At 44.1% G+C, this 24,084-nt stretch overlaps 1 protein-coding gene across 16 annotated transcripts in view; it reads left to right on the forward strand.

The window, feature by feature from the left end:
* HMBOX1 (homeobox containing 1) overlaps positions 1-23,215 on the forward strand; it is a 187,079-nt gene extending 163,864 nt beyond the window's left edge. For 4 of the 16 annotated variants that reach the window (XM_030817038.1, XM_012508503.2, XM_030817037.1 and 1 more), the window contains 5 exons: positions 3,755-3,837; positions 5,747-5,842; positions 7,302-7,396; positions 7,638-7,709; positions 9,369-23,215. In XM_030817038.1, the coding sequence (XP_030672898.1) occupies positions 3,755-3,837; positions 5,747-5,842; positions 7,302-7,396; positions 7,638-7,709; positions 9,369-9,506 (484 nt within the window). In that variant the 3' untranslated portion in view covers positions 9,507-23,215. The other 12 variants (XM_030817043.1, XM_012508504.2, XM_030817044.1 and 9 more) reach the window with 8 other exon arrangements.
* The last annotated feature ends 869 nt before the right edge of the window (positions 23,216-24,084 follow it).

Consider the following 24,084-nt stretch of genomic DNA (forward strand, 5'->3'; position numbering starts at 1 on the left):
GAGGGGGTACAGTGTCATTACAGGCTTTGCAGTCACTTGGAAGAAAAGGGATGTCACAATGAGGTACACTGGCCAAAGAGCTATTGCTTAAAAGGAACCCGTAGGTCTTAGCAACTACTGTATCCCATCAAATCTAAGAAGGCCTTGATTGTAAGACACACCTTATTTGACGTACCAGTAAGGGAGACAAAACACCACCAATTTTAAAATGCATCCTGACTTCAGAGAACACAATAATGAAGAAATATGTATTATAAAAACAGTGAAGTAAGATCACTGTATGGGCACAGGGAAAAGATGAGATATGCAGGAAAGAAAGGAGAGAGTTGAGAAAATGAAAGGAAGGGGAATGAGGTCAAAGACAAAAGCGGAGAAGTTGACCTTGAAGAGGAGGAGAATGCATGCATCTTCCTCTGCCATAAGACAAATGAATGAGTAATGCTCAGAACAGTGTACAAGTTGAGAAGCCAAGCAATTAACTCATATTAAATAATCTCTATCTTCATAAGAGAGAAAGCAAGGTCATCTGCAAAAAGTGACAGTGGTCAGTTTGAGGGCTTGGGGTAAGAGAGTATAAAGTTTTCAGGTAAGTGGGGCAGAAAAGATGGGATATGAAAGGCAATTGGTTAGAAAAGACCAATAGAATTCCCAACAGAAATGAGGGTCCCAGTTAAGGTTGAAAAATGTGGATTTATTAAAAAAACCAATTGGCCCTATTTTATGACTTTGTCCAGGAACACTTGGTCCCCTGAGAGAAGGATGGAAGAAAATAAATGGAAGTTGCTTTCTGCAGGGTAGGAGATTGGCTGGACAGGTATGGTGGAAGGACAGAAAAGCTAAACAATCTAGTTTCTCCTAAGGGAAGTTGCTGATTTCGCATGCCATGGAGTTTAGGCTAAGAAATGAGAGGTGAAGCCCAAACAGGAGAGATAAACAGAGATTGTTTTTGTTTTTGTAACTGGTGGGTGGGGGGATTAAGCAGTTAGAGATAATAAAGAAAGTGAAGAACAAATTATTTTGAAGAGGAGGCATAGGTAAATACAAAGTTGACTGGGCAATTTTAGAATTTAAGATCATGGAGGTAGAATTCCAAGGGTTAAGCCTTGAAGATAAAGTGTTGTCTTTCTAGAGAACAGATGGGAGTATATCTCTGTGTATCTTGGAAACCTCTAAGGCACCCCGTTTATTTCAGTATGAAGTCTTCTTAAGGAACAGACAAGGGTCTTCACAAGCTGGCCCCATCCCACCTTTCCAGGCCAGTATCTCATCATTGCTTTGTACAAGCCCCATGTTCTAGCCACATTTAACTCTTCTCTATGCCCAGAGTCCTCAAAAGCTTTTATCTACCATTTTGCCTTTGCACATGCTGTTCCCTTTTATATAAAATGCTCTTCCTCCTCTTCTCTGCCTTGCAACCTCCTGCACATTCTCTAGACGTAACTCAGATGGCATTCCTCAGTGACGCCTTTCCAAGCTTCTGCCAACAACACCGAAAACGCCTTCATCCGTGCTCCCTCAGTGCTCTGTCCATACATCCTATGGCATTTCACCACAGGGTATTGACTTACATGTCTCTCTCTAGGAGACTGTGAACACTTCAGAGTCAGAAACTATATCATCTTTCTTTACCCACAGTGACAAGCACATATTATGTACTTAGTATCTGCTTTTTGTTTTTGTTAAATTTTGTGTAAATGAACTCATCCAGTACATCTCAGAAGTTATGACCTGTGCATTTAGGTCACCTGGAAATCTTGTTAAAATTCAGATTCTGATTTAGTAAGTCTGAGGTGGGGTCTGAGATTCTGCCATTCTAACTGGCTCATAGGTGACAGCCATGCTGTTAGTTCTCAGAGTTAATCCAGAGCATCTCAGCCTAAGTAAATAGGCATAGAGCAGAGACAAAAGCCATTAGAAATGTGAAAGTGGAGCGATTATGAGGGTAGTGACTTGGAAAAATCCTCAGTATGAACACTGGAGTCCCAGAAATGATAGGAGAAAATCACGCAGGAAGAGATGCTCAAATAAAGCAGAAGACCGTGGTGGAGGGTGGTAGTTGACAAGACTGGGAGGATATAGCTATATGACTTAAGTTTTACAGAAGAAAAAGGTGGTTAGGTGGGGGCAGCTGCTGTGAGTCAGGACTGCATCAGATGAGGTTAAATAGATAAATAACTGCAGTGAAGCCATGCCCTCCAAGGAGGAGTGGGCAGTGAGAGGAGGGAGTAGTGTTAGGAGCTGGGTTTGCAGGTGATCCTCAGGAAGGGCTGGGGCCTCCAGTGCTATTCACAGTAGGATGGCATTTCCACCAGTGCAGACAGGAGTGCTGGAGGCATAAGAAAGGCTGGATTATGTGGAAAGGGAAACCCCTGAAGAAACGGTAGGTGCTAGAATTTGACAGGGGTCCATTTCCTGATTGGAAGTTTCCAAGTTCAAACCATGAAAGTTCTCCTTTTCTCTTTTTAAACTCATGGGTGACTGAAAAAGTAGCATTAATAAGCATTCTATTCCCACATGCAGTCTGATGGGTCTGAGAATTCTAAGGATGGGTTCAGTAAATTTATTCTTTTTTTAAAGTACTATTGTACTTTAAAAAGTGCAAAAGTAATACATATTTTTTTAACAAATGAAAATGTTTAAACTCCTCCCACTAAGCCCCCTCCCCACAAATCAGTAACTGGTATTTAAGCTTACTGTGTAGTCTTCCAGCTTTCATCTATGCAAACTTATGTACACATAGGAATTTTTAAATTCTGTAATGGTATTTTCATATTATTATTGGTATAATACCAATATTGAAAATAATGGTGTTTTCAATATTATTCTGCAAATAGTTTTCCTCATTTAGAAATATGTCATAAACATCCCTCCAGGTCAGTGGACAGAACTCTAACTTATTTTTTCCTACTAGTTTTAAATAGCTACGTATAAGTATAGATATCCCATAATTTGTTCTGCCATTCTACTGATGGATACTTGAGTAATTTCCAATTTTTGCTACTACAAACAGTTGGACAATAAAAAAAGTCCTATTGTTACCAGTGCCTAAATAATATAGCTCTGTGACTTGAATCAGTCACACATATCAAAAATAACTTTTATATCAATGACATCTTTTTTTTTTTTTTTTTTTGAGACAGAGTCTTGCTCTGTCGCCCAGGCTGGAGTTCAGTGGCGCAATCTCGGCTCACTGCAAGCTCCGCCTCCCGGGTTCACGCCATTCTCCTGCCTCAGCCTCTCCGAGTAGCTGGGACTACAGGCGCCCGCCACCACGCCCGGCGAATTTCTTTTTATATTTTTTAGTAGAGACGGGGTTTCACCGTGGTCTCGATCTCCTGACCTCGTGATTCGCCCGCCTCAGCCTCCCAAAGTGCTGGGATTACAAGCGTGAGCCACCGCGCCCGGCAATGACATCTTTTAATGAAGCACAGCAGTATGTAGACCTGTTTTGTCCCATATAATAGCCAGTAGTCACATGGAGCTATTCAAATTTAAATTAGTTAAAATTAAATAAAATTCAAATTCCATCCCTGACATTAGCCTCCTTTCAAGTGCTCAGTAGCCATTTGTGAGTTGTGGCTACCATACCGGACAGCATAGAAGATTCTGCTCTCACAGAACATTTCATTCGACAGCCTGGATGTAGACACTTGAGTGTGGCATCTTACAGAATATATTTTTCAATGAGTTAGTGTTTTAATGAGAGTATGTTTGAAAAATAAAAACTTTGTGTCTGTATCGGTTGCCTCTGCAGTTACTTCAATGAGAATCAATACCCAGATGAAGCAAAGAGGGAAGAAATCGCAAACGCTTGCAATGCAGTTATACAGAAGCCAGGTAAGGTCGCAGGCACAGCCTTGCTCTGCGGTGCAGCATAGCGCTTGGTTACAGATTGGCATCTAGGACACTTAATCTTATGCGTGCCTTGGCATGGTGCTTCCAGCTCAGTCTGTGCCATCCTTCTGCAGGTGGCCAGTGCCCTGTCCTGCTCACACAGTACTTCTGAGGGATGTTTTTATGGTACTCAAAATCAAATGCTCACATAGGAGAGTTTTCAAGGAGTGACCCTACATGAGATATGAGACCTTGAAATTACTATTTTTTTAATGTGTAGATTTCCTTTTCTAAGAATTTAGCTAAAAGATATGAAATAATGTTAAAGTTTTAAATATTTAAGCAAGCTTTGTCAATATAAGATTAAGATAGAATTTTTTAAAACAATTGTTAAAAATTGTAAAATGCTATATTTCTCTTTGGGGAAAGAATTCTTTTTCTAGTTAGTTTCTATCTCCTTTCCACATTGAGATGACTTCTACTTAGCTAAGAAAAATTTAGGGCAGTACCATTTTGAAGTCCTGTTGTTCCAAAGTCAACAAACCCACTTAAATATTTCAAATGTATTTTCTTCCTTGTGCTAAAATATTATTTCACATTTTACAGATTTTGTTAAACATAAACCATTTTCAGTTAATAGATCCAGTTGATTTCCATGTGGCCAGTTATTTTGATTGGCCTAAAGGCTACATACAAAAGTATTAATGTTTTATAGAAATTAAGCAGACCTTCATTCTCCCTCACCCAGAAGCCAGACTTCTAGCAATGTAGACCCTACAAACTGCTCCAGTGACACACAAGTGAAAGGAATCTGTACCCTGTTTCAAACATGCCAAAAGTCCCAGCCCTAAAGCTGTGCAGAAACTTGAACTCTCCCTGGAACATTTTGCCCCTGTATCATCAAGGCCCTAACAAACCTGCTTTCTGGTTTCTTCACCCACTGTGGATTAATAGCCGAAAAACAAAAGGAAAGGTGAGGAGGGATTGTTACAGGGGGGTCTGTATTGGCAAGCATGGTACTATCCATAAAAAATCACATTGGACTTCAAAGATGGTAAATCTAAAATGCAACGTGAATTGTGCTATGTAGTCCAACCCAGTTAGAATAATGGACAGTCATAGTGGCCTTCAGCCTTCAAGAAAACATGTATAATATCCTCTGTCCTAAGACAGCAGGTAATTAGTTAACATAAGGCCTTAAAGATGTAAGTAAATTTCTGTTGTCTGGATACTTGATAAAGAATAACTTATCTTGGGTTGTTGTGGTGGCTCACACCTGTAATCCCAGTATTTCGGGAGGCCAAGGTGGGCAGATCACTTGAGCCCAGGAGTTGGAGGCTACCCTGGGCAACATGGCGAGACCCCATCTCTACAAAAACCACAAAAGTTAGCCTGGTATGGTGGCCTGGGCCTGTAGTCCCAGCTGCCCGGGGGGCTGAGGTGGGAGGAGCACTTGAGCCCAGGACGTCAAGGCTGCAGTGAGCTATAATTGCACCACCGCATTCCACCCTGGGTAAGAGAGTGAGACCCTTTCTCAAAAAAATAAAAAAAGAATAACTTATTCTGATACAATAATGGTAATTAAATGAAGCCCCCATAGTACTGTCACATGAACGTGGATCTGACACCCTAGCCAACTGACTTTGTGGAATTCTCTAATATTATGTATGGCTTTCCGAATTGAAGCATGTTGTGTTACCAGTTGCTGTTTTTGTATTCATTTGCATATTTATTCATTCAATAATTGGGGTGTGTACATGGTACCAGGTAATACTTTAAAAATCCCTCTGCATCTATAGTTTTGGCAATAAATGTAATCAAAAACAACAAAATAAAAATATTAGCCCTTAAAACTAGTTTATTCTTGGATCCCAGATATAGATTATCTGAATTGTATTGCATGTATTCACAGGCAAAAAACTGTCAGATCTGGAAAGAGTTACCTCCCTGAAAGTATATAATTGGTTTGCTAACAGAAGGAAGGAGATCAAGAGGAGAGCCAATATTGGTAATGTATCAGTGAGGCTGCTTTTCTCTTGTGCAGCAGTTGTGAACGTCATGTTTATATTAAGATTAACTTCAGTTTAGAAACTGCAAGTCTAAAGGATCCTAACTTCTTTTTTTTTTTTTGAGACGGAGTTTCACTCTTGTTGCCCAGGCTGGAGTGCAGTGACCGCAACCTCTGCCTCCTGGGTTCAAGTGGTTCTCCTGCCTCAGCCTCTTGAGTAGCTGGGATTATAGGCATGCGCCACCACACCTGGCTAATTTTGTATTTTCAGTAGAGATGGGGTTTCTCTGTGTTGGTCAGGCTGGTCTCGAACTCCCGACCTCAGGTGATCCGTCTGCCTCGGCCTCCCGAAGTGCTGGGATTACAGGCATGAGCCACCATGCTGGATCCTAACTTCTAGGCCTAACAAAAATTGCCCTAATGTCTTTCATTGTGTTTTTAATAAACCACAGTTAGTATTATTTACACTATTTGTAGTGTAATGGTAATGACATTATTATTTATAAAACTCATTGTTCTTAAAGTTCTAGAATATAGAATTAGACATGGCCCCTGAGCAATTGATTGCTCTTGTGGTACATTTGAAAGATACTTGTAAGATCTTGAGAAAGGGAATGTAATACCCAGAATTGCTTTATTATTACTGGACTATGACTTAGATATTAGGAAACAATTGATTAATGGTTTGGAATGAAAGAGACTTAATAGACAAGGAACGCAGCAAAAGGCGGAGATAAAGAGCACTTAAGAAATATGAATTCTTGATGTAGTCATTTATGTATATATACACATATCAAAACATCACTCTGTACACCATAAATATATATAATTTTTATTAATTATATTTCAATAAAACTGAACAGAGAAAACAAAAATGCCAAAAGTGCCCTGGAGGGAACTATGAATACAGCTGAAAAAGGAAGAAATAAAGGATTTTTTCCCATTCAAAACTAACAGTAATAAATAAGAAATTTAAGTTGGTGAGTCAGGTGGGATGTTGGTTTTTAGCTTCTAAAATTGCATTTCATTTTTTCCATCCAAGTACTAACCAGGCCTGACCCTGCTTAGCTTCCAAGATCAGATGAGATCGGGCGCATTGAGCGTGGTATGGGCATAGAATGCATTTCCTTTCCTTTCCTTTGTAAATACACTTTTTATTCATTAGTACAGCTCTCAGTATAGAACCCCAAGATAGGAAGACTGCTTAGTTAGTTAGCAAGTATCTATGAAGCGCCTAACATGCACAGCAGCAGAGACCCCAGAATGGCAAATGTGTGCCTCCCCTGACCTACATGCAGTTGAATTTCATCCATCTTACAGTCTAAAAGAAACAAATGTAGAGAAATATAGGTTCTTGTTTAATTACATTCTAATTTCCTTAGCACAAAAATTCATTCAGTGTTCCAGCCATTGTGATAAGGTAACAGATAATTTAGGGATCTATTTGCTTTTTTCGAAGAAGCAGCAATCCTGGAGAGTCATGGGATAGATGTGCAGAGTCCAGGAGGCCACTCAAACAGTGATGATGTCGATGGGAATGACTACTCTGAGCAGGTAAGCCCCTGCGCAGCTGGGCGAGGTTCTTGGTGCCTGAGCAGGGGGGATAGTGGGACAGCTTAGTTCCATGGGTGTGGCTGATGGGGTGGGGGAGGGGAAACAGTCACTGTCCCTCCACTCTGCTCCTGTGTCTAGTTAGATTTCATGTAATTTGAAAGGAATGTGGTAAGATTCAGTTGTCCTGTTGAATTTGTGAGAAATCGTTATTCACCCACATGGATTTATTGTCATACAACAGGATACTTGGCAAGTACGCAATGGGGAGGAGGAGGAGGGAAGAAGTTCAGAGGGAGGCAGAGAAGCAGAGAAGGTAGAAGAAGAGAGGAGGATCTGATCCAAACAAGCAAGTTACACCATTCACGACACACACTCAGTGTTTGAGAAATACTAGGGGCAGCTGGACCCCATGCCTAAACATGTACCAACGCAGGGCACGATGGAAGGCCCCACTCACTCTGGCCCCACTGCAGTGGGAACCCTCCTGCCCAAAGGAGTGGTTCTTCCAGAGTCTCTGGCACACTGACACATGCATCCTCTCATAAGTGCAATACCTGCATGACTCTTCACCTCACCCTGATTTATTCTGCATTGCTTTTGGGGAAAATGTATTTAATTGTAGCCACTGCATGGAGTAATTCAGTAACTAAGACCGTGGGAGTCCCTCCTTGACCCCCACATAGATGTTGACAGATTTCATTAAAATTTTGATAGGATTTAAATTTCCATTTGGAATATGTAGAGAACGCATGGTACCTTCCCTTAGAACACAGCAAGAAAACTTCTGCTCATTTTTCTGGGGTCTGTGCTTTTTTCTTGCCCCCCAGACAGCTCATATAGTCCAATGTGTTCTTTAACAGCCTCTGTTTACCACACACCTAGAATGCATGCAAGTGTGTGCTGATCCCTTTGTAAATTCTAAAAACTAATCTGTAAACATCAGAAGGAAACAATGATGTCCACACTTCCAAAGAACTACCATTTTTTTCCATTTAGGACTCTAATTCATAGCCCCAAGAGAATATTCTGTAAGTCTTTCTGTTCGGAAACATTCCTCTTATTTTTCAATCTACCCACATAGATGGATCATTTCCATCTTTTTTTACAGATGCCCTAAGGGCAGCACATTCCATGTTTTGTTTGTTTTTTTCCTTAAGGGACTTACCCTTTCCAAAGCTCTTTGATACAGAGTTCCCCTGAAGATGACAGGTGAGAAACGTACCCCTTATTTGTAACACCATCTTCAGTGCCTGACGTACATCCTGCAATGCCAGCTTCTTTCACAGCTTTATTGTTTAACACATTGAGCTGCGCGGGGAGGACAGCTTCACACTTGTTCTAGGTAAGACGCCTGCCGCTCCCCTTGCACAGCTGCCTCCAGCAGGAGAGCTCAACACCTTCCTCCCCTTTCTCCCGTAGCCATTTCTGGCAATGACACGTGTCCTGTTGTAATTGAGAATTCTTTTTTCTTTTTTTACAAAAATGCATTTTTTATCTGTAAGATGTAATTGTAAGTTCTGTCTAGTTTTCTCAGTTCAGAGAGGGACCATGAATTCTAATAATCTATTTGTAAGAGCAGCAATCTGGAATTTAATAGCTCACTAGTATGGCCTTCAGTGATTAGTGCTATATTTGTTACAAACAGAAAGATCCAAATTGTTGGTTTTATATCAATCACTGCAGGTTTGATCATCATCACCAGCAGTCTTATTAATAGAATGAATAGAATTCTCAGTGAGGAAAAACATTTTTTGTGCTTTTTACTTGTTGAATCATAAAATTATCAACTGAAAATCTTTGGACCCATATCCATTCAGTGTCTACTTAAATACAATTTACCTCTATTTTATCATGAGCCCCTCCCCCAGTTTCCTCCCACGAATGTTCTGCCTCCCCTTGCCCCAGCATGTCTCTCTGTGACTAAAGAATTATTCCAATCCACTAATAACATTTCTTATTTCTGCACATCCAGGATGACAGTACGAGCCATAGTGACCACCAAGACCCCATCTCATTAGCTGTGGAAATGGCAGCAGTCAACCACACTATCTTGGCATTGGCCCGACAAGGAGCCAACGAAATCAAGACAGAGGCCCTGGATGATGACTGATCAGGGAGGTTAAACATGACAAGTTAACTTAGTTTAGATGTAGCACCTTAGCAGACTTTCCTCGGTCCTTAACATGTGTTCTTACAGTATAACTTGCAGTTTCTTGTATGTCAGGTAGCCGTTAGGGTCTTGTTCTGTGAAGATGGCATGGTGCCCTCAGCCTTTGCATATACTCTCTCAGTATTAATTCCCAGTAAATAATAACCAACCAACCAACCAACCAACCAACCAACCAAACTTCCCTCTCCCAGCCCCCGAGGCTAGAAAATCTTGCTGCTCCGTCTTAGCATTCCAAGAAAGTGCTTCCAGGTATTTAGATAGCCCTCAGTTCTCAAATATTAGACTACGTGTAAAATCTTGGGTACCTTTAGATTCTTGTAACACTAGTTTGTACCCCCTTTTCCTTCCCCAAGACTGATAGGATGCAAGCTGAGGTCGTGGCACAGGAATGACAGACACCATTTGGGGAGTATCCGCAGAGTCAAAGGAACACTAGAATCCCCACCTCAGCGTGAGGATAATTGATTTCCAGCTGCAATAAGCCGTGCCTCATTATAGCCACACTGTGGCTAGATTATACTTCTTTGGGTGCTGTGCTAAGAATGTCAATGGAAAAAGCCGATCTCAGATTTTGTTTGAAGTTAACATGCCTGACACAGACATCCTTTCCTCTCACAAGCTGTGTGACTTAGTAGATTAAATACTGCCTTCTGCCTTTGGGACCATGATTAAAAACAAAGACAAAAACCAAAAGTCATAAAAAAAAACCCAGCTTGAGAGCATTGGAAAAAAAATATGAGCTGAATGTCTAATGGATGCTAAGTCCAGTTTTCAGAACCACTGTACATTCCGTGGCACAGTTAGCAGTGCCTGCCTGGAAAAGTTTTGGAGGTCATCGTGGAAGTTGCTTTGCCTCCTGTCAGTGTCCCCTTTCCCTGCTACCAAAAAAGTCTTTCAAGGATGGAGCTAAGGTCAAAAAAGAGTGAAAAAACTTGCAGTGTTTGTATCCATTAAACGGAAGCCCCCTCAATCTGAGAGGTCACTAGAGGACTTCGTAGTGGGGTTTTGCTGCCTATCACAGATGCAGACACTTGCCCAGATAGGAGCAGAGAAAAGCAGGGGACGTTTCCTACTCACATTGTGGCTGTATGAGAACACGATGGGACTGCTTTGCTGTTCTCTTTACTCTGTCCTTGGAGAGGTGTGAAAAGCTGTATTGCTACAGGCAATTTATTTAATAATTGGAAGCCATATTGATAATGGATGTGGTAATATTTGTAAAGTTTAATCTACTTTAAGCGGCAGTAACTAATGGAATTTTTTTCCTTGATCACATATGTAGCACTTTTGTTACTTTTTAAAGATATTTATATTTGATAAATCTTTTTTTCATTTTGAGAACTCAAAATACCAAACAGTGAACTTGCGTTCTAAAGTCACCCTGTGATCACCTTGTCAACTAGTAGCAAAATGATGAACTATTCATGCATCAAAGAAAATTACATCTGCTGGCCTTGTATGAAAATGATCTCTTGGCATCCCGATTAAATGACACACTGTCACGGTGGGTAAGAGGAAAGAGCCTTCAATGTAGCAGCACAGGGTGCGTCTGAAAGAGGCACAACTGCTGTGGATTTTCTGCCTCGCTCCATCTCTCCTGTGTATAATGAAGCCTTGTTTAAAGGGGCATGTGGGGCTGGATGTTAAGCAGGGCTTCTTTTTGTCCATTACCTGAAAACAATTTCTAAGATAAAAGGAAGGTGCCATTTCCTTACCTCTTCACCCATCCTCCTCCACCAAATGTATTCAACTTAAAACTATGAGAGAGAGAGACTGAATGACCTTCCTCAATTTTCCCTTTTTCATTCAGGAGATACTGAATATCCGCCAGTTTCTAGTTGGTCTCCTTCCACTTAAGGCACACGCTGACTGCATCATTTCCTTATCTGTTAATCCTGCTTATGTGAGTGTGAGGAAAGTCTTTGAGAGGGCATGAAAGTGCCACCCTATATATGTCTGTGACTTTAAAGAGCTATATGCAGGGCCTGGTCCTGCTTTTGTCCATAGATTTCAGGGGGAAAAAATATATGTACTTTTTTCAGCTTCCAAGCATTGAAGTAAAGTGGAGCCGTCTCTTCTGTTTTACTGTATTACTTGAACCAACAAATTCAAGAGTAGCATTTGTTATTCTCAGGAATGAGCCTCCCACCACCACCCCCCGCCCACCAACTCATATTCTTTCTTGGTTTATCTTTTTATTTCAATTAGGAGATTGCGTTCTCTTTCATTTTGCTTAGAGGAAATGTAACATATTCCCATTTTTGTGGAATTTTGACTGCTTATTCTCAATTGAATCAGAAAGTACAAGGAGACAGAGAAAAAAATCCGCTCTGACAAGCCACATCCATGATTGATTGTAAGGAGATTATTATAATTGATAGCTTCTTTATCATGGGATTGCTAGTATCATTTGTACTTGCTGGTCTTTTTAAAGGAACAGACTCAAACTGTTAAGACAGCTGCAGTTTCTAAAGAAATACAAAGATAGCTGTAGATGCACTCAAAGGTTTCATTGTTTTAACACCTTTAAGGGAGAAAAAAAGCTTCAGAGAATAAAGGCAAGTTCACATCCATGAAGGGCAGTAGCAGACCCTATATGGCAATGTGGTAAAACTGAAAGAATATTTCTACCACTGCAGGAGAATGTCCTGGAGAGCTCAGTGGGAACTGGCGGAAGGCATCTTCCACCCACAGTCGTTCTTGTCATTGGAGAAGAGCGCTGGCTGCTCTGAAGACCCACTGCCTTACATGTCACTTTTGCTTTTTCACCAAGAGTGAGAATTTACTTCCTTTGGGCCTAGATTTAAACCTGTTAGTTTTCTGTTTGTCAACAAGTTCAATTGTGCCATCTTGTCCAGGTCACCTTGGTTCTTGGTGTGTGGCACTGCTGCTGTTAAATTTTTAGTGTCTTTAGGTAGTGTATTTCTCTCTTAAGCTTTTTCAGGTTTTAGAGGTGGAATTAAAATAGAAACCCTAAACTTCCTTATTACTGAAGGGAAAGCAGCCAGGCTCTAAAAACTCACACTGTATGCTTCTTGGCTGTTCTGCCCCTCCCGCTGTACTTCACTCTCTCCTTCAGGCCCCAGGGGACCCCCCACAGGGAGTCGAGGAGGACTTTCAAAGGTCCTTTGAAGTGGGGTGTGGGAGAACTTGCCAACGGGTATTCATATAATTTGTTATTTCTTTAAAGACACCTTAATTGAATTACTATGGTCAGATGGGTAAACTTTCCAAACTTTAAAAACACTGACACAGGGACCTTTTAAAATGGGTCATCTTGATGAGATCTCTGCCCATCTGTCGATAACCCTAACAGTGGATGAAGGCTGGGGAGGGCAACACCCTGCATTCTTGTCTGAGCCCTTCAGTGCTATTCAGTCCCAAATGTTTTGATTTGTTTCAACAAAGTCTGTAATGTTGGAGTGCCCTTATAGCACTTAAAGGATCAAAATCACAATCCTTTAAGTGGTTAATAAATGTAGTTGCCTTCCACTCACTTATGACTCTGGACAGTCCCCACCCGTCACTCACAAGGGCAGTCTTCCCACCCTACCCCCATATTCACATTCCCACGGCCCATCACAGGAAGAAGGAACCTGGGGCAGAGAGGAAGAAAATAATTAAGGCAGAAGTGTGCACATCCAGTTCTCTAGTTCTTGGTAGAGTTATGGTGGCAGCCAGTTCAGTGATCACCACCACCTATGTTAGGTCCATGTATCCAGATATATTTTATCTCAAAGGAGATGGCTGAAGAATTCACCAATATAGTTATTTCCTTTCTGCCTGTTTAACGTTTGTCTTTAAGAAATACTGGCTTTAGAAACTTCTCCCTTGGATATCAACCATCAGGCACCAAGTATAAACAGACTCATTGAATCAAGAGTCTCCAGCCTCATCCTGTGAATAGCTCCTCTTCTGTTTCCCACTGACTAGGCCTTCAGCTGACTTTGCTGGAATTTTCTAATCTTGTGACAGCAGGGAGAAGTAGCTGGATGTGGTCCATCTCTTAACACAAACACTGCTCCCTGTCTTGACCAGCTACATATTCCACTGACCAGCCTCATCATCTCTGCCCTCAACAGTGGAAATGATCCCTTTCCCACAGATGTTCTCCCTCCCTCCTTCCCTTCCCCTTCCTACAAATGTGAACTCTTATTAAGTCTTTACTCTCTGGTCTTCAGAAGGGTTTGATTACAAGCAGTCTTCCCATTTAATTTGTGGCTCTGCCTTTTAAAATTGTTTTTTGTCTTTTGTTGTTCAGAGAACAACCAGAGTATTTTCTCCCCAGTGTGTCCCAACAGATTCTTAGGCAATAATTTTTCTTGTTGATGATCCTGTGCTCAGTAGCACACTACATTGAAGAACCCTGGCCCTCACATTGTGCGTTGGTTTCTGTGTTAGTCTCTGTGATCTGAATCATGTCAGAGTGATGATAGATTTTGTCATTTTGTTGTGATTATTAGTAATGTTTTACTACTGTATTCATTGGGGCTGTGTTGAGACCAGCCAAATCCATTTATAGCTTTACTGAGCCGGATTGATTTGTCAGGATTTCCCAAGTGAATGTTGGGCACATTGCCCAGCTCCTGCTGGTGGTATCTTTGGGGAGTGTGGGATGGGGTGGGGAGATATCCTGGGGCAGGGATGGGAATGACACATATAAGGCATTCCATTTTTTTTTTTTTTGCTTGTGCTCATTAAATAGCAAAGGTGTTTACTCGGGATTTGGGGATCAGTTGTCAGCCATGTTGAATTTGGCAAACTGAGCTGTGTGCCCTGAAAGCCCTCTTTTTATTTTTTCATTTCCATATTGTCTGACTTACTTCACCTAGGAATACCTGAGTTATCCAGTCTAGTGTTCCCTGATGAGAGTGGAAGGTTTTCCTGGAGAGGCAGCTGTCTATGGCCAGGTCATCTGTCAGGATGTTATGGTGGTGTGCGGTCAGAGCAGAGGGCCTTTCTTTTCCTGTACTGTGCTCTACTTCCTTATGCATGCTTGGTTTCAAAGATGACCGCCACTTTAAAAGAAAGATTTCCTTACAGCTCTCCAGAGAACTATCATACTAGTGATAGGAAAGGCTTCTTAGATACAAGCCAACAAGTCAGTTTTCTGATTACAGAAACTCCTCTCACAGGTTGTGTTTGGAAAGGCTGTTCTCCATTCCACTTATAAATTGAAAGTGATAAGCTACTGTCTTGTGATCTTGCAGGGCCAGTGGTTGACTCACTCATCTCTGAAAGGTAACTTTGTTCGTATCTATGTATTTTCAAACCTGGAAGCTTGTAAATTGAAAGTTTCAGTATTACCTTTATTATTCTTTCTTGGTGAGGAATAGAAATGGCAGCAAAAAGAAACCCAACAATCTGAAAACTCCAGTCTCCTCTAACACTGGCTTTGTTTTAAATCAAGACGGGAAGAGTTACATGAGGGGAGGGAGGGAAGATTTGCCGGCTGCCCATTCTTATCTCAGTGACGTAGATGCCTCGGGATTATAGGCATGTGAATCACTGAACCTCTTTTTTGTCGTTCTTCCTATGACATTGGTGGCAGAACTTTCCAGTTGATTCCGTTCACATGAAATGTGACAAGCATTTTTACACCATGAGACAGTTTACTACCCACATGCCACACCCATTGTCTGTCTCATCAGCCAGCCCCGTAACCGCACCCAGAGGGGTGCAGCTGCAGGGGAGCCGTGCCTTTCTCCTCTCCTGACACCCTTCACGTGGCAGGTTTGCAGGTTGGTCGGCCCTGGTCTGGAAAGCTGTGTCCGTGCCTGCTCGGCTGCCCTCCAGTTGGTCGGTGTGGCTGGCGTGGGCATGCACACCCCAGCTCGCACTTGAGAAGTCTTGGGATGCTGGCTCCCTCGACTCCATTTTCATTTTCTTTTAAGTAAGAGTGGTTCTGTATAGCCATAATTAACTCTCAAATTCACATTGGTGTGCTGTGATCAAATGAAGGTTGGACTGAATCTTTTCAAATTGTAACCATGGTAATTGAGGGGGGTAGCATAGAATGAATATATAAAAATATAATGGCAATTGTTCTGAATGACTGAGTGTCCTCCTGACATGTAATTAGCTGTTTTAGCAGGATGTAGATTGGCATGGTCATAATTAAAAGAATTTCTGTCTTTCATGTGATTGGAAATGGCAGCGCTCCCATCCCCTGTTCCCTCTTAGCACTAATGCTCCCAAGAACATTTGGAACAGCAGCTCCATAAACTAAAATAATGACATGGTGCTCGTGTTCTCCCCTAAGTGAAACAGCAGAATTTGGAGTTGTTTCAGCTTCAAAATGGAAGCCTTTGATTATTGTTCCCCATTTGACTTCTAAGTTCTTTGAAACTTCACTCAACATCCAGTTCCAACTTGCTCCACCTCTGGCAGAAACCACAGTCAGGACCCCAGAAGGAGCCCCTCTGACTGGCCCCCAGTGCATTCCAGCCCATGGTCTGGCCAGCTCCGGGCCCTTGCTTGCCTGACTCAAGGACGTTGCTGCTTGCTGGGCTCTCTGGGCTCTTCAGATTTCCCTTGGTTGCTTGATATTTCCATTGCCGTCACTATCAGAAAGCATTTCCCAAACAGAAGTTCACAGAAAATTGAATTGAGGTTTCCTCATTGAATCCTAAGACTCAAAGCAGACAACATGGCAGGACACACATAACTAACACAGGCTTTAAACAGGTGGAGGCGTGAATGGAGTACTATTCACAACATTCTAAAGCTACTGGAGCACGGGACACGTGTCTGTGCGCTCCTCTCACACCCCTTATGGGCTCCCGCTGTTGCTGTTGCCCTGAATCTTCCCCACTGTTGTGCTGTGCCAGTGCGAGTGTCTCCCCGGCACTCAAGTCTATGTTCTCTCCCTCCCACTCTTCCTCCTCTTCCATGCTCCCTGTCGCACGGGGCATCATGTGGGCTTGATGCCGTACACAGTCCCTGACCATGGCCCCCTACTCTTCTCCGGAAGTGTCATACTAGACAGGAGCTGCTGAGTCACCAACTCACCTTTCCCTAGAATGTGGGTTTGTTTTTTCTCCCCCATCACTTGCAGAGGTCTTTATTCAATTATATGATCAAGAATGAGTCTACAAGAATACCAGCACCAGACATAGTGCCAAATGGCCTTTTGTAAGCTGTTTCGTGCCCTTGAGGCTCACACTTGTGCTGGGTGAGCCCGGGACCATGAGCCTTTTCTTTTCTAGGTCTGGACACTCCAGGGTTGGTTAGGCTAGCCACTGGGGAGAATACAGCTCTGGCCTTTTTTCATATTTTGCTGCTTCTCTTTGTACAGATCTTTCCCCCTCCACATACCAAAAGGAATCCTAACCTAGTTGAAATGCTAGTTGCAATTCAGTTTCATGAGAATGCTGAAGTAGGCTGCTGATTTAAAATTTTCCTCTTCCCTGAAAATACACACACCTAGAGAATTTAGGGAAAGGCTCTTAGGGCTTGAGAATCTTATCTTTTCATTCCCCACAAAATACCTACAAAGAAATGTCTAGTATTCCCTCAGTATTCCTCCTCGTATAGGCTCTGAAAGCAACCTCGTTCCCACCCAGCCCTTGCACACCTGTATTCAAGATCCATGGGTGCAGTTGTTGAAACTGTTTTCTTTGGGATCCTGTCTTTATGACAACTGGAATGATTATAGATTTATGACCCCAAAGAGTAGAGCATTCCTTTTCCTATTTTCCCAGCTGCTAAAAGATGACTATCTCCATTAGAATTTAGAATCCGTCTTAAGCTTAGAGATGGTAAGAGCTGACTGGATGAGTCTAATTCTATGATTTGTGAGACATGCATTAAAACCGTCAGCAGAACATTCTGATGATCCACCTACACTCAAAGAAAACACAATTAACACCACAGTTAAAACCTTCTAATGGAGCCCCTGTCTTAGGGATCAAGGTATTAGAGGTGCTGCTTCAGGGATGGTGCTACTTCAAAAGAACTGAAGTTGGAGAGACACCTCCCTTCCCAAATGCTTCTGCAGGCCACTCTTGGTGATTCAGAAAACCCCAACCATATATTCCTTTACCAGCAGCCCCCACCCTTTTCCATAACTCAGCTTACCAAAATCAGTGAAAATCGAGGCAGTGCTTACCCATGAAATATGTAGTTTTTGAACAAAACCCCAGAAGTTATTCTCGTAGAAAACTAAAGATGCCACCATTGTAAATCATAATACTACAGAGACAAATGCACAGGTCTCCCGAGCCCCCAAAGTCAATACAGCCCATGTTTTCTGAGCACGTACTGTGTGCTGGGCACCGTGCTGGACATGTGTGCTGCCTCATGACCCGACACCAAGCAAGTCACCTCGCCCTTGGCAAGGCAAGTCTCCCCTCATTTCTTTCATTTCAGTAGGACGTTCATCTTCAAAGAACAGACCGCATAGGATGGTCTGCCCTCTCTGAACACTAACCTGGTTTTCTCACGCAACAGTGCCAGGTAGCCCCCCAGGTACACTGTGGCATCACCCCTGCCTCTGTGAGCTGAACTCCCTCCGTGAGGGTCTGGACGCTATGGCCCCTCCAGAGTCTTCCTCCTTGGTCAGTGATGAGGACAGGAGTGCAGGGAGGCCCCGCAGTGGTTGACAGGGTAGTAAGCCTGTGTGGCCGAGGGGAACTTGAACTCCGGCACCCCTTGCCTGCAGTTAGCCAAGGCAGAGACCAGGAAACCCTCTTGCGCTTCCCATCTTCTCTCTCCAGCTCTTGTAGCGCTTCCCTGACCGTTCCTTCGGGGCTCTTGCTGTCTTCAGGAGCATCTTGCTCAGCTGGCCCCTCCTCCTCTCTAGAAACCGAGGGTCTGGGGTTCTGGAATTAGATCAATGTCTGCTCTGCCTCAGGCCTCCCTGGATCCTCATGGGCCCTGACTGCGAAGAAGTAACAGTTGCTGGAGACATATCTGGATTTGGGGTCAGCGTAAGAACTTTCTAGAACCCAGAATCCAGCCAAGGCATGAGCTCCTTTGAGGTAGAGGTCTGATTCCTGTCCTGCCACATTTCACGTGGAACTGTGGTGACTGTTGTCAGGGACATTGAACAAGGGACATGGGTGCCAAGCTGACCTGAGGACTCAGCTAACTAAAGTTCCGCATTTCTTCCTTCTTCCCCTTGTCTACCTCTTTTCCATCAAACATAAGTGGTCCTCTAGGGGTTGGCTCTCTCATGGTCTTTCTCTTCTGATCTGCTCTGCCCTGTCGTGGGCATCTTGGAACCACCTCAGAAGCAAGGCCACAGCTATGGACTGGTCCTCGTGAGAGTCTCCCTGGATCCTGTTACCTGTAATAGGTACACAGTTACGTTATTATCCAACCTCCAATCCCCAAAAAGCCTCCTTAATTTGAAAGAGAAAAGGTTTATGTGCCTTGCATTTTGTTATCGGTCCAAATTTTGCATCTGGTGGTGGCTGCGGTGCCACTGGGATTTTGGAATGGGAGCAGTTTGATTCCTCCCTCGGAAGGAACTCATGGCTCTCACAAACCAGTGTCTGTGGCAGTGACAAGTCACAGAATTTGTATTTCAAGGCTTATTCCTTCTTCCCTTTAGGACTTTTTCAACTTCCTGTCACTTTGGGCTGAGTCAATTTCAGTCATGTTTTGTGGCTTCCTTTGAGCACAGAAACCTCTCCTTTTCTTCCGTTACTGGAACTAAGATCCCAGCATAAACTCGTGAGAGTCATTTTTCCACCTCATCATTCGCTGGAGCTATTAAGCCCAAACACAGAATGACATTAGTGTTATACTAATGTAAGCAGCAGCCACTCTGGTGATGTTCCATTGAACTCTTTTGTTCTTAAACCAGATTCACGGCGGGCAGGCACAGAGAAGAGTGGGCTGCATGAAGACGCGCGCTCAGCGGTGGCTGCTTTCAAGCAGCGTTGTTGTTTGCCTTGAAAACCACATTTCATTATGTTAGAATCGGTGATCCCCTTAATACTGCATCTCTGAAAATGGGCACCATGAAACCAAAACCAAAGTTCTGGAGGTGGGGGAGTGGAGCTCTTCTTTCGAGGCACTGGGAGCTTGGGCAGGGCGTCCCCTGACTGCTCCTCAGTTCTTGCTGGAGCACTCAGAAGGGCCTCCTGTTTTCCTAGTACTTGCCTCATGTTGACTCTAGAAAGCAAGTGTGTGCAGCCTGTGCCTCCCCGACCCATGGCGGGCATCTAGATCAGGCCCTAGGAGCCTCCCCACCCCTGCCTCTTCTAGCCACTTCCCCGGGGGGCTGTAGAGCACAGTCACGGGAAGGCCTCTGCTGGGCCAAGTCCCTGGCCCCTGAGCCATCACAGCACTGCTGTCTTCAGACACACCCTGGCTGCAAGGCAGGACACTCCCCCTGCCGAGAGACGCCATGTGCGTCGTCATTGCCTCCCCTGGAAGAGCCCACAGCCTTCTATGACCTCCCCCCGGGCTCGCACTGCCTTCCACGGCCATGGTCACGTTGGGTATGCAGTACCTTTCAAGGATAAATTTTTGTTTATGTTTTTTAAGTGCCTAAGCAAGTTACAGACCTCTGGAACCTGCCAGAGAGTTGGCCTATGCTCTGTCCCCATTCCTCCCCACCCTGCACTGGCCCTTGAGGGTGGGCACAGGGCGGCTGCCCCTCTCCAGTGTCCCTGGCGTTCTGCAGGCAGAACAAGGCAGGGACAAGCTAGCGGGAGAGATCGCTTCACAGCCACATCAGGCTGGCTTCGTCACTGTTTTCCAGTGTTTCTTTCTTTAGGGCTGTTTGTTTCTGTGGTTTTGGTCTTGGTTCATAGAGAATTTAAGAGTCTGCTTAGGGAAATCTCAGTAGCCACTAAGAAGACAGGAGAGCAAGACAGCCTCAGAGCAGCATTCTGGCTCTGGCTTTGGTAGGAGTTGGAAATGTGTCCACATCCAAGAGGGCGAAGCGTCGAATCATCCTAGCTCATGAGCCTGCTGACTCACCTGCCAGCGTGAGCCACCGGAGCCCCAGCTGCCTTTCCGAGCCCTCTCTGCCTAGACGAGAGGGATCAGGGTGTCGTCTGCTCACGAGGGCTTGGGAAAGCCAGCAGTCGGGCGTTCAGATCCAAAGTGTGTCTTTGGAAATGAGTGTGAGAGTGTTTCTTTTTTAAAAAATAATTTAAGTCTGACCTAAATATGGGGCCTTTATTCTGTGATGGGTGTACGACAGATTATTTTGTGACTGCACTCTGTTCAAATCACATCACTAAGCAGCGCTGAGATGATTTGTTGGTGCATTAAAAGGTTTTGCAACATGGAACAATCCATACCCAGGCACTTTATTTTCATTAATAATCCAGCATTTTTGTTCAGACAATGTAATAACCCAAACACTGGGTATTCATATTTGACACATGGGCAAACTTGCCAGTGGAATGGAATTGTGACCTGATAGAGAAGGGAAGGCAGGCTGACGAAGGTGATCGAATGGGAGAGCAGTGCTGTGGTGATCATGAGAATGAGGCTTTTCTGTAGCATGTAAACCAAACCGGACCCTTGGCAGTTCGTCATCCCTCAGTTCTCCAGATGCTATTTTTGCAGGTTCTACCAAGTGCTTGTTGATTACCCTAGTTGTAATTATCTAGGGAAGAGATGAATGTGAGAGTGCAGAGCACTGGGGAGGGTGACAGTGAAATGCAATTAGAGGCAGCAAGAGAGTCCTAGTCTGTTCTCACATAACCAGACTTGAATGCTCCAGCGCGAGCAGAGTGCTGGGGGTGGATTACACTGCCGAACCACAGCAGCTTTGCTTTACTCTTCAGCATGGGGGTGGTAACTAGCTGCACAGCAAGTTATGAAATGGAAAGCAAGCTTAACAGCTGTAATCTCATCGGATACCCTGGAGCAGATGCCTTGGGATTGCCTGAAGTGTTTAGCATCCACCAAATAGTTGAGTTTCTAAGATGGGCCATGCGGGATCCCTGCCACACGGGCGTGGGGGCAGCGCGCTCCTCCCTGCCTTGGCTGCTGTGTGTCTTAGTCTTCGTGTTTCCCCTTGGCGTCTCCTCTGGTCCCTGTCCATCTTGTGCACCATGTGTCCCTGAGGGCGAGTCACACCTGTGTCTTGAGTCTGCTGTAAGGTGTTCAGTCTACCTCAAGGGGTCATCATGGTAAGCTCTATCCCACGGCATCCTCCGTCCATCACCACACACACTGGAATGTATCCCCCCCCGCCCTGCCCCTTCGATAACCTCCTGACCCTGTCTTTCCTATAATCACCACAAACTCCTAGTGCAAATTGGATGCTGCTTTAAATGTGAAAACAATTGTTCAAAAGCTATAAAACCTGAATGAAAGCTGAAGCTGAATTTATAAGCCTTGTTGCATATGAGCCAAAAGTGCAAAAAGCTCTATATAATGAACTAACCTGCCACTCATATAAATATAAATATATATAAATATATTAAAATCAGACTGTTCTACAAAATTGTGTATTTGTATTTTTGTGTACGTACAATTTTCTGCTAAGCAGAAGGAGGATGTAGTATAGGATGCTGTGAGAAGAGATTTGGTTTAATCCTATTTCTTTGTTACTTATTTTTGTTAACATCAGATGCCTGTCTTTGTCTTATATGTGTATGACACTGTTTGGAAAGCTGCAGTATCTCTCTTCCTGAGGTCCAGAGGCCATTACAGAATAAACATGGGGCTTAGAGGTGTCTTGGCCACCAAACACAGGTAAGCCAACAGAGTTCGGCTCCCGTACGCGGTGTGGTGGGACCTGGGGCCTGGAGCCGCTTGTACTCCTGGGGTGGGACTGAGGGAGGAAAAGGGCTCCCCCCACTTCAGGCTGGTCCCTGTATGTTGACTTCCTTCTGGGAAGCAAAATTCCACTCGTAAAAATCAGCTTCCAAGACAAAAGATGATCCGATGTCACTTCTGGGTCACCAGGAAGAGACACACAGGATCTCTCTGAACTTTGGAACAGCCCCTCATATTTTGGGGCCAGAAGTTTGCCCAGAAAGCAGCAGGTGGCTCTGCCTGGCTGTAGAGCCCAGCTCATCAGCCGTCCCCGGGCTTCGTCTCCCTCTTCCGAGTAGTTGCTGCCTTTCTTCAGATCAGGTTACCACAATGCCTCCCTGCTGCTGACGCTTCATCCCCCACACCTCCAGCCCCAGTTACCTGGAGCTTCTCAGAACCCACTTTGCCGGTGCTAAAACACAAGAGGGGGTGAAAGTGGCTGCCAGTAATGGCCAGAAACCAACCACCAGAGGCCAGGCTGAAAGACAAGCTCCGGGTGCCCAGGGGCTGACGGGCCAACCATTTGGCAGGTCCCAGGCCCCACCCACTGCTGCCATCCGCCTCTGAGCTCCACTGTGGTCCCACTAATGGGAACCTCCTCTAGGGAGAGTGATACTGCACCTTCACCCGTAGGACTCATATTTATAACAATGTGTAATGGCTGTAGCAAAAAGCCCTTGTTTCTAGATGTAAATGGTCAAAGAAACAAGCGTTCTATTGTATTGAATAAAATAGTTCAAATGAGTCCTGTATCATTGTATCTCCTATTCTGGATTAGTGCCTTTTGGACAGTAGACTGTTCTGTAATTAAAATGTAGTATACTGCTTTTTTGTACAGTTTTGTTTTAATAAAACTTTTTTTTAATTTGTGTTTATTTTAGTATTGTACCTATTAGAGAATAAAATGTATAACTGAATACAGACTGGCTGGGATTTCTTTGGATCAAAGTGATCATTTGGGAAGTGACCGACCCAAACAAAGAGAAGGAAGTGTTCCATTTTGAATACTGGTCCCTTTGTGCATTTAAAGTGACTGGGGAAGGCTCACGCGGACTGCTGCACGCCACCTGGGTAAGAGGGCAACACTGAGCCAGGAAAGCCCCTCTATACGTCCCACTCCCTGACCCTCCAGCCTGTGTTTGGCACGTGTCTAGATGACACCAGGAGAGACTGTGCCTTCCGGGAGTCCCCAGACTGTACCCTCAGTATGGCACATGCCCACCCGGCCTGCCTTCTCCCCACCATCTTCAAGCTACATGATCACAAAGATCTGGCCACCCCTAAAACCATCAGGATCCTAGCAGCTCTCCCCACACTGGGAGTGCAGCCTCTGACTTACGCTGAGCGGCTGAAGCCCATGCAGCTTTTCTCTTCCATTCCAGGCCACGCCCTGAACCTCATTTTCTTAAAAGAGCTCTGTCTCTCTTGGGGCCGCACCTTCAGCAGTAAATAAAAAACACGGTAAATAAAGCCAAGCTTTGATTATTGGTTTTCTCTAAAGGCTTCCATTGGTTGGCATCAAATTCTTAAGCAGCACTCGAGGACAAGGTGCCCCGGCTTCCCTCTCCCTTCTCAGAGGAAACCTAAGACACAAAGGGTGTGTCTTCTTCACATGCATCATGAGAAAAGATTATGCAAAATTTTCAGCTGCCGCAAACCCTGCTCAAGTTGCCAAGTAGAGGCGAGGAGGGGTTTGGGTGGGGGTGTGAGGGTAGGGGCCAGCCCTGAGGACATCCCCACCCATGTTCCCCTTTCTTGGCCCCAGATTGCTATTTCTGCTGAAGCA

This window comes from Nomascus leucogenys, chromosome 8, assembly GCF_006542625.1.
Source record: "Nomascus leucogenys isolate Asia chromosome 8, Asia_NLE_v1, whole genome shotgun sequence".
NCBI classification, from domain to species: domain Eukaryota; kingdom Metazoa; phylum Chordata; class Mammalia; order Primates; family Hylobatidae; genus Nomascus; species Nomascus leucogenys.